The sequence below is a fragment of the Hemiscyllium ocellatum genome, chromosome 17 (assembly GCF_020745735.1).
Source record: "Hemiscyllium ocellatum isolate sHemOce1 chromosome 17, sHemOce1.pat.X.cur, whole genome shotgun sequence".
Lineage (NCBI taxonomy): Eukaryota > Metazoa > Chordata > Chondrichthyes > Orectolobiformes > Hemiscylliidae > Hemiscyllium > Hemiscyllium ocellatum.
The window spans coordinates 53,040,708-53,056,413 of record NC_083417.1 but is presented as its reverse complement, the minus strand read 5'-3'; the positions used below and the strand labels follow the sequence as shown (position 1 = coordinate 53,056,413).

Sequence of the window (15,706 nt, the reverse complement as noted above, 5' to 3'; positions counted from 1 at the left end):
AAGTTGATGATTATAGAGTTAACGGAGTCATACAGCACTGAAACAGACCCTTTACTCCAACCAGTCCATTTTGAACGTAATCCCAACTAAACTAGTCCTACCTGCCTGCTCTTGGCCCTTATCCTTCCAAATCTTTCCTATTCATGTCCTTCTCTAAATGTCTTTTAAATGTTGTAGTTGTACCTACATTCACCATTTCCTCAGGAAGTTCATTCCACCCATGAACAACCCTCTGTGTGAAAAATTTGCCCTTCATGTCTTTTTTAAAATCTGATTCCTTAAAAATGTGCCCCCGATTTTTGAAATCCTCCATCCTAGGGAAAAGACTTCTGCTATTAACTGTACCTATATGCCTCAATATTTTATAAACTTCTATAATGTTGTTTCTGAACCACCTATCTTTCATAAATCCAAGTAATTGTGGAAAATTCAATTAGAACTATGATTGAAATTGAATTACACCTTTTATATTAATATTCCTGTCTAGGTTTAATGCACTTTACTATATACATTAATAGGCATCCTGCATTTCTCAGTCAAACATTTGAAAATTTGGTGCTAGAGTGATGATTAAGCAAGTTGTTGGAACTGTTTGTCAAGTAGAAGCTTTGTTGTGAAATTGATACCCCCAAATATCAGAATACTAACTGAAATAAGATTTAAGGACATTAATTCATTTATATGTTTCTTTACAGTTTTTGCCACTAGAGAACTGGACGAAAGAAGGTGAACATGAATCTGCTGCTGTTGTTCATATATCTGATCTCAAGCACTATATTAAGGCTGTGGTGACAAAGGAAGCCAAACATAACCTGGAGCAGTAAGTAGTTATAAATTTAAAGACTTGCATTTCTCTTGCTTCATGGAGTAATTACATAGTTACATGGTTGATGATCCTCGAAAGACCAATTCTTTTGGCATTGCCCTGCTTTGTTGATGCACAAACATCCAACAGAATGCCTATCTCTTGCTTCTGCCTGAACAAATCCTTACATGTACTGATGCACTTAAATTATTATTTAATCACATTGCCATGCATAGCACCTTTTGATTGAAGACTAACGTTCAATATCAAAAATCACAACTCAACAGTGAGGTAATCTGCCAGCAAGTAAAAGGAACTTTTTTTTTAAAAGAATTTTAAAAGTCATCGATCGTAAGCTGCTCATTGACCTCTGCCTTAATTGTTTCCTGCTTACTGCCATTTTGTGCCTTGATTTCTCCCAAAGGATTTTCTAGCCTTAAAATGGTGTTGTATAACATTTGCAATTCTCTTCATTAAATTTTGTTGAATATTTTCATTTACACTGCCTGTTATGTGTGGATAACTGTCAGTTATGCATGGTTGTCACCTGAATGTCTGGTAGAATATCTTTATTGTCCTATCACTCAACTAGGGATGATTCCACCTATTTCTAATTGCATAACTGTCAGCTGAGATGATTCTGTAATGCATGGTCAACAAGAATATCTTCACAGTACTTGCAGAGGTTTATTTGTGTTGGTAACATTATCAAAATGGCTCATTTACTTAAGTAATAGGTAATATTTTTGTTACTTATGAACAACAAACCTGTTCTTTTTGCAATTTATTTTGGCCCAAACCTTTATTCGTTTTGATTAAATACAGATATTTCATTTAAGCAATGCAGTGATGTTACCAGTCTGGAACCTAATTTTCTATTTTTATTAACTTATTGATCCATTTTAATGTGAATATTAATGATGACCTGACCACATTCAGTTTGTTAGCTTTTGGATAATCAAATGAAACAAGTGTGGCAAAACCCTAATGCACGCTAGGCTATATGGTGCTCTGTTAATTTTCCAATGTTTACAATACTTGCTGTCTTGCCTTGCACGCATAGTTCTCATTTCTTAGGTGACAGAAGAGTAGTAAACCTGTGCACTTTGTTGGAGCTAGTGCCCAGCTTTGCTTCAAGTTTCTGTTCTCATTACATCCAAGTCTGCACTTAAGTGCTACAAGTTCATTCATTTTGTATAAAGAATTGATTTGATAAATTGAAGTATTCCACTGGTAGTTGCACCTGTGTAATGCACCCTTGTATTACTACTTTGTATGAATACTTAATATGGAACATGTTTACTACTCATTCATTTTTGTTGTGAGCTTTTTTTATGTACATGTGAGAAATGTTACTGCACCCAGATGAGCAGTAACGCATTTTGATGTGTCTCAAGGATGAGATCAAAGAGCATAGAAGTGCAGCTTCTTTTCTGAAACAAATCTTTAATGTTGTCTGACTTCAGTATTTCATTATTCCTTCATATAAATTAGGACAATATAAATTCATAGAAATTGTATTTTCATTAAGATTCTTCTTTGGTACCAAAAGCTAATTGTACATATTGTTAAAAGTTTATATATCAGGTATATGCTTTCTGTTCTCCATTTTTAGGGCGGAAGAAAATTATACGTTCAGTGATATCAAAAACAAAATTGTTATTTTGAGAAAATTCAATGTTCTGCTCAGATTGGAACTGGAGTTGGTAAGTAATGAAATTAATTTGGTTAATTTTGGTTTTGACTTCGTGTAGTGGGTGGGACAGAAATCACTCTGGAAAATCATTACGGATCACTGTAAAAACCCTGTAATACTAAACACAATCAAAGCTTGGAATCAAAACATCCCCCTATGCTCCGATAGTGGGAGCATGGGGATTTCAACCGGGGTTTACAGATACCACTTTCAATCTCTGGAGATCCAGGAGTATCTCTTGTTTAGGGGATCTATTTAAAGAAGGGGTCTTTTGAACATCTGCGTCAGAAATTCGGATTACCTAATGGAGACCTCTTTCGATACTTCTAAATTCGAGATTACATACAGAAGAAGACTACGTTATTAGATAGTCTTTATAAATCAGGTAGCAAATGTAGAGTGCTATGGCCAATGGGGGTATCTTCCATCAGTACTATTTATCATTTACTACATGATGAAGTATTGGGAGATATGGACAATCTGCTTAAAACATGGGATCAGGATTTGGGACGAGAAATCTCTATAGAAACGTGAAATGACATTTGGGAAAACGCCAGAAGAATCACCATCTGCAACAGAACTCAGGCTATTCAGCTGAAGATACTTCATAGGGCCCATTAGCACCGGATCGATTGGCAAAATTTAAGGCAGGAGCATCTACAATGTGTCCCAAATGTAAAATAGAGGTGGGCACTCTTGTACATTGCCTATGGACCAGTCATAAGATCGGTAGATATTGGAATAAAGTAGCAAGTGCTCTGACAGAAATCTTAGGAAAGGAAATTAGAATGGAGCCTGTATCTCACCTTTTGGGCTTTTCGAACTTACCCTCCCTATATATGCACGGGAAGAGATTATTTTCTATTCTCTCTTTCTGTGCAAGGAAAAATATTTTGGTAAACTGGGTGGCTGAGGGCCCCCCCCCCCGGACTTTCAAATTGGCACAGAATAATCATGGAATGTATTCCCCTTGACTTCCTTACAAATATGGTGCACCGAAAGACCGAATTATTCCAAAAAATATGGCAGCCCTTCTTGAATTATATAAATACAGATATTTCGACTATCTTGACAAGGGCTTTTATTTAATTGAGATGGCGAACCTGGCTGGTCCGGGGCCCCTTGGGAGAGGAATCCTGCACGAATACGGGTTTTGTTACATTTGATGTTAATACATTCCGAGCATGTATCTCACTAAATTTCTGTGTTATCCGTCGTTTTTGTTTTTCTCTTACTTGAATAATGTAAGAGACTTAATTATACACTCTGGTTAGTTGTAGGTTAGATTAGTAGTTAGTTGAGTTTTGTTTTTCTTCTCAATATTTTTCTTTTGTTAAATTTTGGTTATACAATTAAATCTTAAATAAATAATATCAATGTTTATACTTTTTTTTAAATTTGTAAACTTGTAAAAATGTTAAATTTTCAATAAAAATATCTATATTAAAAAAAGAGAAATCGCTCTGAAAACCCACAGTCTTTCAGAATAATTAAATAAAATTTTGGCGTAGTTTTCAAATGATTGAAAAATATTGGTTGCATGCAAATCAAGATTTTGCAACAATACAAAGAGATAATGCGGAAAGACATTAAACCGTGACATTCAGGCTTCTAACTTGCATTCAAGTAGCGCATTGGAGAAAATAATAGTCTCAGAATTCTTTTGAAGTAAAAGATCTTGTGAATAGTGGGAAACATTAAAGAGAAATGAACTAAGGCACGAGAAAGCATAAACAAATGTTTGAGGATGGCAAGCAATGTTCCATCTAATTTTTTTTTTCTTCTTATGACTTCTGAGGTTCGGATGTGGCAACGGTATCTAGAACTAGAAGTCAGTACTGCAATCTGCATTGGCACGGCAATCGACGTGCGCAGAATGTTGGAGATGTACAGCTTGGAGGGAATGTTGGTGGCAAAAAAAAGGTTGCTAGATTGAAAGCAGAATGATGAAAACAACCATGGTCAAGAACAAAGTATTTGTTTATTGGGGAAAAGGAGGAGGAGATTGCGGAGTAGAATGTTAAGGGATAAGCAAGGACAAGCATCGGGAGGGAGCAGCTGGAATGAAGAAATTTGGGCAAGTTGGAGACTAAGGTGGAAGCTTAGTAATTGCGCAAATTTCACACTGAACCACTCACACTCCTGTTTCTTTCCTTTGTACCGTCACTAGCAACTGCGTGTGCTCTCTTATACCTCCTTAGTTCCTGCATGTGCCCCATCAACCTTGCTTTCACGCTCCGGTGTGCCTCATACGTCTCTGGCCCCACATGCTCTTTCCTCGCCACCCTACCGCTCTGCATAGAAACTTCCCACCTTCTGCCAAAGTTTGGTTTAGCAAATTTAGCTTGCAAGTGCATCAAGTATTTAGTTTATCAAATAGCTTATCAACCTTTTCTCTAAAAGATGTAGAGTGTAAAAGCAAAGAAGCTTTACTAGACTGAATCTTGACATGAGGCGATAGTGGGATTAACAGAAATTAAACCAAGGAACTCTATTGATAGATTATTGCATCATATGAGAAAATTATGAACGGGTAGATGCTTTGATCAAGTGTCTAAAATATGAGGCTACAGTCTCCGATTAAGCAGAGGAGAAACCTCTTCCTTCAAAAGGTCTTGAATATTTGGGTACTCTGTATCCTAGCCTTGGGGATGGTCTGCTATTAAATAATTGCAAGACTCCAATTGATAGATTCTTGGATTCGAAGAAGGTCTTGGTATTCAGGCTGATGTAAGAGGTAATAGTAGAAGCAGAAAATTAACCATGATCTTTTTGACTAGCAGAGCAGGCTCACGAAGAGACATTCGTGAAGGAAACCCAGAGTTGAAAGTAATAACTGCAAGTTTTGCCCTAAACGATGCAGAGGGAGAGCTAGGTATATGCTCGACATAACTAGACATTAGGACACTATAGCAAGCATTTGGATATTCTCAGTTATTGAGATAAGATAGTTGCCCTTGGCAAATGACAGTGGGTGTTTGGCGTGAGGTGGAGGGTTGGTGAAAGGATCAGAGGGAGTTTTTGAGAAGAGCATTTTGAGATTAACTTTATTGTTTAGAATGGTCTGAGAGTAAGAACAAGATTTGAAACTGGAAGATGTGGCCAGTTCATGAGCCAGATATGCTTGAGCCTTGAAAGCCTAGGCAGGTGCAGAGATCTTGCTAGGTATGGGATTATCTGCAGAATGATTTATGAATTTTGGCCGTGGTGAGCAAAGGCATTCAAGAATCATCAAACCTATTAAGTGTTGCAGTCTCGTGAGCGGCCTTCTGAAACTACTAGAAATACCTAATGTGATTTTTATTTTTCCCCTTCAGGAAGATTGTGAATTCTATTTAGCTGTTCATGAGTTGAAGATCCTGCCAGCAGAAACTGGTTTTTCTGATGCATGTTCATGGTATGAGGTATTCTGTGTATATATTTATTTTGATATCATATTGCAATCAGTTTTTTTTTTATTTTGTTAACTATCTGACATTTCAAAACTTTTCATATTTCAGCAACTTGGACTCTGCTGTGCAGAAGAAGTTGAGAGAATTTTGGCAGTAAGTAAAGAGTATTTCTAAAGCCTGTGAGGATTGTGTAGGAATAAATATTTAACTGAGTTAATAATCGCTGAGAGTTGAAAAGGTGCATCAATTCCATTTGCAGCTTATTTCTAGGAGGAGCCAGGGATTTGACACTGTTCTTTTGAGATTTTGAATTGTTTTGCATCCTTCTATCTTGCTACATTCCTCTCACTACCAAAATTCCTCACTGTTTCTCTCTTAACTACGTCTTTGATCAGGTTCACTCTGCTTCTTTTTGTGAAGTGATTGGAGATATTTTGCCTTTTTAACTTGCTATATGAGTGCGATTGTGTCACTGTTCTTTTGCTTTACATTCTATTTTTGCACCAGAATCACCAATGGTAGTTTGTGCTTGAATATGCTTCAATCTTATTTGATTATTGCACTTTCTGACAGTGGGAAAATCAATTGATTTTAACCTGAATCTAATTCCTGCTTATACTCCAAGCTCTCAGCCTAATTCACAAATTGTGCTATTGTCTCTTTTGATGTTGAAATTTTATTTACAAGAAAAGGTAAGAGAATTAATATAGGGGCACACCACATTTTTGCATCAGTGCTACTGAAAGTACAATTTTCCCAAATGGAAATGTCTTGGTCTCAGCTAGGTTGACTTTCCCATAGCACCAGGTTAGAGTCCAACAGGTTTAATTGGAAGCACACAAACTTTCGGAGCACCGCTCCTTCCTGAAAGGAAGGAGAGATGGATGAATGAATCTGGGAATTCTTGTATAATTATTGTGCTTCATTTACTGAATGGTATTGCTGGACTCTTGAAACAAGGTGGGGGTAACCTTGAAAAGAGGAATAATAATAATAACCAAGAGTTACTATTAATTTTCCTCAATATAACTGGACTTTTACAGATTTCAAGATCAACAAATTAGAAACAATTAGAAAATATATTTGTGATTATTGACTCATGAATTGTAAAACTTAATTTTGTAGAAACCATGTACATAACATGACAGAGCAATCAGGATCATTTTCTGGTAAGCTTCTTCTAGACTTTTTCTTCTATATGCTGCATTCCAATAACTTTTGCATTGTCTTTAATTTTGGTAAAATTTGATTTTAAAATGTGTTATGGCAATTCTAAAAGTACTGGTGTACAGTTTTAGTAACAAAACCTTTGCAATGGATCTTTAGTTTAAAGAAATTTCTGAATGTAAAGGAGACTAGTATGTTTTTGCATACATGTGTTTTAGTTTGTATTAGTGGGCACTATTTGGAATTTTTAAGTTCAGCACCTAAATATATGGATATATCTAACATTTGATGCACATTTTGAATTCTTGAAGCTAGGGAATATTGATGCTGAGCAGTGGAGCCATTCCCTTGTCAGGCACCCATTGAGTTCTTCCGAGTCATTTGTAACACACTATTAGATATCCTAATCGTATACCTCGACCTGGCCTTAGAAGAATTCCCATGACTCTACCACTGTCTTCTTTTTTTTTTCTTTTTACGCATCATCCTATGTCTTGTACAGGGGAGGGTGTCAATTAATACCAACTTAGAGGCACCTCTATGGTCTATGAGATGGTCCAACTTCATGTGCAACATAGAGTTTTATATCAGTAATATAACCCAAATCTCAAGTGAAATGCTTATATCACCACCTGAACCCACAACATAACTTGTTGGGAATGTAAGTTGGTTCAGTTAAGTCTTGTGCTCAGAGATTGAATTTGGTGCTGGGTGCAGGACCACGCTTCCTTACTGGAAATGAGGCAGATAAACTATTTCATGTATGTCTTCTACATCTTGTAGCTGATTCAGAAATTACATTGCCTGAGGCCTGTTAGAAGGATACTTGGCTATCTGCTGAGGCAGAATAAGTGCATGATGGCCTGCAAACATGATTTTGTTTTTAAAAGGTAAAACTGAGGTCATGTTTTAGATGTTGTATTGGGGTGAGGCACTCAAATAATGCCATATGATTTATTTTTTCGTATGCAGCCAACATTGTGAACAATGGAGTTTGAATCTTTTAAGGCTGCCAGATTTTTCTGAAGACTGCCACTTCTCTTTCCTCTTCTGAGGACACTAACTTGTACTGGTGTAACTTGAACCTCAGTTGAAACTAACCTTTACTAATCCCAAATGGAGAATTCAACTGCAGTGACATCACAGCCTCACTTGTTTCTGTTGTCATACACCTTCATGCCATCTGTGCATTTGACAGTTGTGTTCATTAGCATGAAAATTGTCTCCCTCACCATTGTGTGAAATTGTAGAGTTCTAACTTCTCAGATTAGATAGTTCAGAAACTAAATTGGACTCCTTTTAGTCTGTATGGTTTATTGCTCAACTCCACAGAATGATTATCCAAATGACTATCAGGACAGCTTGGCTATATCACTCTTTTGTTTAAAAAATACGGCACTTATTAAAATTTGAAGCCCAGATTGACTTACAAACCGAACATGGAGATTAACTTACAAGAGCAACAAGGACATGAACGGTTGCGTTTCACAGGTTATTAATCAAAATTGGTTTGTTGAAGATCAGTTTATAGCATGACTTTGAAATAATATTTCACAGAATTTGACATAAAGTTTGAATTTAGGGTTATCCTCGGGTTTGTAATTAAGATGCTGCTGGTTTCCCCCATTGTTGAATATTTTATCTGGCTACTTTTGTTGAAGCATTAATTTTGAGATGTAGCACAAGGTTTTATCCAAAGGTCTAATTCCCTGTGGAACAATTGGTTTATATTCTGGAGAAATTATTCTTCGCTCGGAAACAACTTTCCTGTTATGTGGTAGATTTATCGAAGAGGTCCATATGAGCAATAAGCGATTAGGCCCTTGCTTGCCACTTTTGCTGAGAGATTACCTGAGAGACTGGCAAATCATTGTTTCTTTGAATATTAATATAACTTCATGTTTAATACTGTCTTATATATAAGCTAAGTGACTTGAAAAGTTTTGCTGGAAAGTTGTGCCAGAATAAATGATTTTTAATGGGTATATTTTAGGTATCTGTCTGTCAGGTTTGATAGCAGCAGTGGAGGATGAAGATAATTCATTAAAAAGTGCAGTTGAACTCTGCCTTGATTTAACTGATAATTCAAAAGCTTCAGCATCTACATCATCCTTTTTATTACCGTCAATTAATCAAGCAACAGGATGGAAAACTTTGAGCAGAAAAGAAAAGGTACGGTACTTTCAATTGTTTTCTCGTTTATTTTCAGTTGATACGATGCATTCATTCTGCTTGACTGTAGATTGAAGATGATTGAGGTGCAGTCTGAATGCAATGGATTATAAAACTTACAGCTGGGTTCATATTCAGTCAAGATTGATGGAATGAAAATCTTTAATGTTCTGGTGACTAAAAAATGTGAAGTGAAAGCCTTGGCCACCTATTATTTTTCATCTGATGTCTATTACTTGACGTTACCATCTGTAAACATGTCAAATTCCAAGCTCACCACTACCTTTTTCAACCCCTTCACTGTCATGGATTTGAATTTTGAGATTCTGGATAGACTGAAACTGTTCTGGAGCCTCACACTGATCCCTGTTCAATTGTTTGAGTGTTTTTCAAAAAATAAATGATCTATTAGTTGTGAACTATTGTAGAGGTGTGTAAACTGGTGAGAATTACATTCACCGTTTTCAGCAGGGGACAAAATTGTGTAAAGGTTACCTTCTAGACATTGCTATTGTGAAGCAGTGGTGATCAGCATAAATGTTGTAGGAGAATATAGAGTGTCATAGTAACGTATAATACCAGGAAAACCTGGGCCTGTTGTGGTTCTGTTCACGGAGCTGTGAGTTTTTGTTGCAAACATTTCGTCCCCTTTCTAGGTGACATCCTCAGTGCTTGGGAGCCTCCTGTGAAGCGCTTCTGTGCTGATTCCTCCGGCATTTATAGTGGTTTGAATCTGCTGCTTCCGGTTGTCAGTTGCTGTCCGCTGCAGTGGCCGGTTTATAGGGTCTAGGTCGATGTGTCTGTTGATAGAATTTGTGGGTGAGTGCCATGCCTCTAGGAATTCCCTGGCTGTTCTCTGTTTGGCTTGCCCTATAATATAATGAGCAAAACCAATGTAGTGTACAAAATACCCATGCAAGGACTGCACAAAACATTACATAGGACAAACAGGAAGACAGCTAACAACCCGCATCCATGAACACCAACAAGCCACGAAACAACACGACCAGCTATCCTTAGTAGCCATACACTCAGACGACAAACAACATGAGTTCGATTGGGACAACACCACTATTATAGGGCAAGCCAAACAGAGAACAGCCAGGGAATTCCTAGAGGCATGGCACTCATCCACAAATTCTATCAACAGACACATCGACCTAGACCCTATATACCGGCCACTGCAGCGGACAGCAACTGACAACCGGAAGCGGCAGATTCAAACCGCTATAAATGCCGGAGGAATCGGCACAGAAGCGCTTCACAGGAGGCTCCCAAGCACTGAGGATGTCACCTAGAAAGGGGACGAAACGTTTGCAAAAAAACTCCCAGCTCGGCGAACAGAACCACAACAACGAGCACCCGAGCTACAAATCTTCTCACAAACTTTGAAAACCTTGGCCTTTTTTGTACCTATAGCCTATTTGACCTCAGCTGAAGAAACATTCTCCTCCTTGTTGGACATAACTTGGAAGAAGCTCTGATAGGAGGGGAAACTTCAATGCCTGTCACCAAATGTGAATTGGGAGCTCCATTACTGACTGAACTGGCAGAATGTTGAGTGCGCTACCACCCTGTTAAGTGGGATCAATTCAAAGGACATGTAACAGCTCAAACTGAAAATCTGTGAGATTCCATGGGTCATCAGTAGTAGGATTGCGTTCAGCCAGAGTCGAAGACAGAAGTATCCCTCCATGTGCCACTACTATCAAGCATGATCTTTGAATGACAAGTGAATACATTGAGTCAACCTCTGAGATCCACATCTGTAAGGAGAACATTGACTGGTGCAGCTGTTCAATATCATGGCAGAGCTAAGTGGCAGACTTCCATCTCTAATGTAGGACTCCAACTTGTGTACACTCCTGCAAGCACGAGAGCTGTATGAGCCACTTGGGAGGAACTTAAAGATACCACGCTGCAAACAGAGGACCTCTGGCTTCTGTAACTCTGTCTTCAGGATGACTATAAGTCAAAATTTCATGCCCTGTGTATTGTAAAATTTGTTAGTGGTTATATAATTTGGCATATTTATTAGAGATTAATTGGAGTTTTATTTGCATAGCTTCCATTGTCCTTGATTAACCCAAATATTTCTAAGTGAATATTTGTTTTATGTTTTAGTTCCAGCAGCTTATCATTTCCTGATATTAGGCGATTTGCTTTTTTGATGATATTGCCTGGTAGCCCTCAATATCTTGCTCAAGCAGACATTTTCTTGCCTGGGCAATGTGTTGGCTGACTTAGCATAACAGGAATCAAATCTGTGACCTCATAATTGCCTTATCTCAGTATCATATAGTTTAACCATTTGTCTTGGGAATTTCAAGATGTAGATCATTGTAATTGTGCAAACTCACCTGCTCATTTATGCCATAAACCTAATTACTACTTTCCCCTAAAAACTTGGCATGATCCATTTGGGAATGTCTAACTTGTTATCATTTCCTGTTGCTTGTTTCAGTGGGGTTTATGCCAGTTGTTAATATAATTGGCTCAGTAGTCAATGATCACAATCTCATCTGGTTGAATCACTTTGCTTAAGGTTGGTTTGAAATTATACTGGGAGGAAAATGTGTTTTTTGAATTTGATGCTTTTGGCATAGGCACCTTTTATAAAAGTAGCTGTACGTTTGCATTATTTTCAGGTTACAAGTAGGTGAGTTGACAGTTCAAACATCATCAACTCTTGTGATATTGTTTGTGCCTCCGGGCCAGAAGCCCAGATTCAAATCACAATTACCAAACATATTATAAGGTATCTGAATATGCTAATCAAAAATAATTTTAGACATGAAAGAAACCAGAATGTCAAAAGTTGTTTTGATAGTTTCGTATAAGTGTTGTAATTTTTCCCAATCAATTTTGTGAAAATTCTTCATTTCTAGGAAGAATGATGTTTGATATTATATGAAGAATAATGTTCTGAGATTGAAGCGATGATGTCTATGTAGTCATTTATGTTGAGTTGTTTTTATCTCCAACAGAGCAAAAAAGATACCTTCACTATTCCCTATGCTATGCTTATGATTTCATCTAAACAAGAGGAAGCCTTAAATAATATAAAAGGTAATTAAGTTTTGTAGCACCAATAATTTATTCAGTGGGAAATATACATTTAACAAGATTTTATTGATTGGTTTTTTGTTATTTTCTTTTTAAATGTATAGCTTGCTGTGTTTACCTCCATTGGTGAGCTTTGACTGTCAGTAAAATGAGGTTGTCAACAATCACAATTCTTTCAGTAAGAATGGCTTACAAATCACCTAATGAAAATCTGAAGAAATCTCTACTGATCTGCTGGTTCTTGAAGAATGCTGAGCTTCTTGAATGTTGTTGCAGCTGTAAAATAACAGGCAACAGGAATTTGATACAAACTGCACATCTTGCATCTTGTAGATTGTGAGCTACTTTGGGAAATCAGTAGATGACTTATGTGATGTATCAGTTTAGTGTCAAGAGAAAATTGTCTCTTGTTTGAGATGGTCTTTGCCAGGTAGTTGTGTGGTTTGATATTTCTTGCCGCTTATCAACCCAAGTTTGATTGTCCAGGTCTAGTTGCATGTGAACACTGACTTAACATTTGAAGAGTAGCAAAAGCCACTGAACATTTCTTCTTTAAAAGCATTCCCAATCTGATCTTAAGTATCAAAAAATTGTAACTAAATAAAGCAGCTGAAGATGGTAGACATTACCTGAAGCCACTACCCTATGGAAGTCCTGCAATGTTTCAGACTGAAGTGAAGGGTATATAATAACCAGCCATTTTAAGTTTTGGTTTGGTATAAATCAGTCAGTGGTGAGTTTTCATCTTATTCCATTTGCTTACATTTTGCTAGTATTTTTTAATGCTGCCTTGATGTTAAATGCAGTTACACTCACTCCAACTTACTTGGATCAAGGCTGAAATGAGACTTTTAGCTGAGTGGCCTTGGCAGAGTCCAAACTGCATTAGTTAGCAGGTTAATGTTGAGTGAGCGCTGCTTGACAGCACTGTCAACTATGCCTTCCATCACTTTGATTTATCATGGATTGATGTGGCAGTAATTGATTGGACTAGATTTATCCTGGTTCTTGTTGGCAGGAAATAGCTCGCCAATTCCCACATTGTTTCATACACATATCGGCTGTAGCTGTGCTGGAACAGCCTGGCTAGGGGCATAGTTAATTTCAGTATTATAACCAGGGTGTTGTCAAGGCCCAAAGCTTTTGTGGTATCCATTGCCTTTACTCATTTCTCTGTCTAACCCAGAAATCAAATTAATTAGTTGTAAACTGTTGGGAAAACTAATCTGCTTGCATTTTTATCATTTAGAATGGAAGGATGATTTTGAATGCACTGAAGATGCAGATTCTGAGATGGAGCAAAATGACAGCACAGATGTACTCTTACATAATGAAGGTCTGTTTTCATATAAAGGGGACAGAACCTTTTGGAAGTCACGTATTAAGCGCAGTGGCATTTTAAAAGCAAATTTTAAACAGCAGTAAATGGAATTTGGCAACTTAGAGAACCAATATCTAACGACTAACCACTGATATGGGAAAGCAAACCTGTATAGAGGTTGGGGGTGAAATGAAATGTTTTATTTTTTTCTTCTGCATATATACAGTAGCTTTAACAAATTAACCTCACTCAACTCTTAAAAGAAGGTCACTATCCTAATCTTCCTCAACCCATAGTTTCCTAATTTAAAGTAAGTAGTTAATCAAAGTCTTTGAAAGTTTCAGATTGTCTACTTAGGATTTTAAAATTGGAAGCACAAAGCATATTGTTCTAGTCCTCAGACATCAGTCTAGAAACGTAACAGGCAGGCCCAGACTCCTGATCATTATCACAAGATTGTGGTTTAAATACTTTATATCTAAGCACTGAGTGAGGTTTTATAGTCCAGACCAGACTCCCTCAAAATATTTTAAGAAGGTAGTCTAGATCCTAACTTATCAGTTTACATTTACCTTTAAAATAATGTGTTCCAGATGCAATTTGACTGGTCTATCTACTTGACATTAAGCAAAACACAATTTGTTCAAACACTATAATTGAAATACAACAAAAGAAAGAAGAACTTAGAATAATTTAACTCTATTGGAAAACTTACCAGAATAATAGATACAGTAATTTTTCCTAATTAAATGTTCCAATAGGTAATATTCCATAAACACACCTTTTGACAAAAAGTCAAATTCAAAAAACAGATTTTGTCTCACATGCAATCCTGTAACCTAAGAAGAGAACCCCCAGCTGTAATCAAGAGAGTGGAAAATAGTTTTTAATTCTTCAAGCCCACAACAGCAACTGCTGAAAATTAACTAAAAATTCTTGATCTGAAAGAACTTGACCACACCCATTCAGGCTGTTTCTATTGTGCCAACTTTTTTTTTAAAAAAGTCCAAAGCCTCACTATTGTTTATCTTCTCATAGACTGCTTGTGACCTGTCCCCCAATCCCTGTCTGGAAGAAACCAAGACAAAACATGCCACAGCATCATCACCTCGAGAGCATGATGTCTTCAATAGGAATTCATGGTTAAAAATGCTGCAACACTTGCTAACTCAATGAATGAGGCTTGCTTGCTTGGATGGGTATGATGAGGCATTTGTGGAGCTGTACTCCAATAATGGGGTCGGTTAGTTCACTTAGCTGGATGGCTGGTTTACAATATGCAGTGATACCAGCAGCATTGGCTCAATTCCCATACTTTCATTACAATGAAGGACAGTCCTTCTCAACCTCTCCACATGCTAAACCCTCAGGTTAAACTAACATCACTCTTATTAGAGAGTAGCTCTCTGGCAACTTAATCTTCTTTTACTCCAGTGTGGATCAGTATCTTTTAAGGGGCATAGAGAATATTGAAAAGAAAGGAAAGAGGGAATAAATCAGCATTAATACTGTCTTAACATATTTTTAAGAAATGTAATAAAACAGCTAAGTAGAGTTTGGTGTTATGTGTTATAGAGGGACAGGACCCTGCACCTTCACAGAATCCTTGGAATGCAGTGTCGCCTTTGTGTCTTGGTGGAATTCCATCTTCAGAGGGTGAGTTATATTCTTGCATTGAAGCTGTCTGTGGAGTTGTGCACATTCTCCCTGTGTCTGCGTGGGTTTTCACCAGGTCCTCCGGTTTCTTCTTACAGTCCAAAGATGCAGGTTAAGTGGATTGGTATGCTAAATTGCCCTGTAGCATCCCAGGCGATATGGATTAGGTATTCTGGTCATGGTTAATGCGTGACTATGAGACTGGGGTGGGCAAGCGGGTCTGGGTGGGATGTTGTTTGGATGGTTGGTGCACTTGATGAGCCGAATGGCCTTTATCTGCAATGTAGGGATTTTGAGTCTAAATTTCCAAACAGAATAACTTGAGAATTAAGGGCTCAATGTCAATGTTAATTGAAGTGATCAATTACCTAGCTGGTTATTTGATAGTGAATGTTGTAGAGCCAGTATCTGAAGTCTGACTAGTTTATAAT

The 15,706-nt window shown here is 37.3% G+C and overlaps 1 protein-coding gene across 1 annotated transcript in view; it reads left to right on the top strand.

Moving 5' to 3' along the window:
* The window catches only part of LOC132823743 (uncharacterized), a 38,261-nt gene that overhangs the window by 14,296 nt on the left and 8,259 nt on the right, over positions 1-15,706 (top strand). The window contains exons 2-10 of the mRNA XM_060837742.1: positions 696-820; positions 2,421-2,511; positions 5,819-5,898; positions 6,002-6,046; positions 7,019-7,062; positions 9,054-9,232; positions 12,220-12,301; positions 13,548-13,634; positions 15,195-15,275. Coding sequence (XP_060693725.1) covers positions 696-820; positions 2,421-2,511; positions 5,819-5,898; positions 6,002-6,046; positions 7,019-7,062; positions 9,054-9,232; positions 12,220-12,301; positions 13,548-13,634; positions 15,195-15,275 — 814 coding nt within the window. The remainder of the gene's footprint in view (positions 1-695; positions 821-2,420; positions 2,512-5,818; positions 5,899-6,001; positions 6,047-7,018; positions 7,063-9,053; positions 9,233-12,219; positions 12,302-13,547; positions 13,635-15,194; positions 15,276-15,706) is intronic.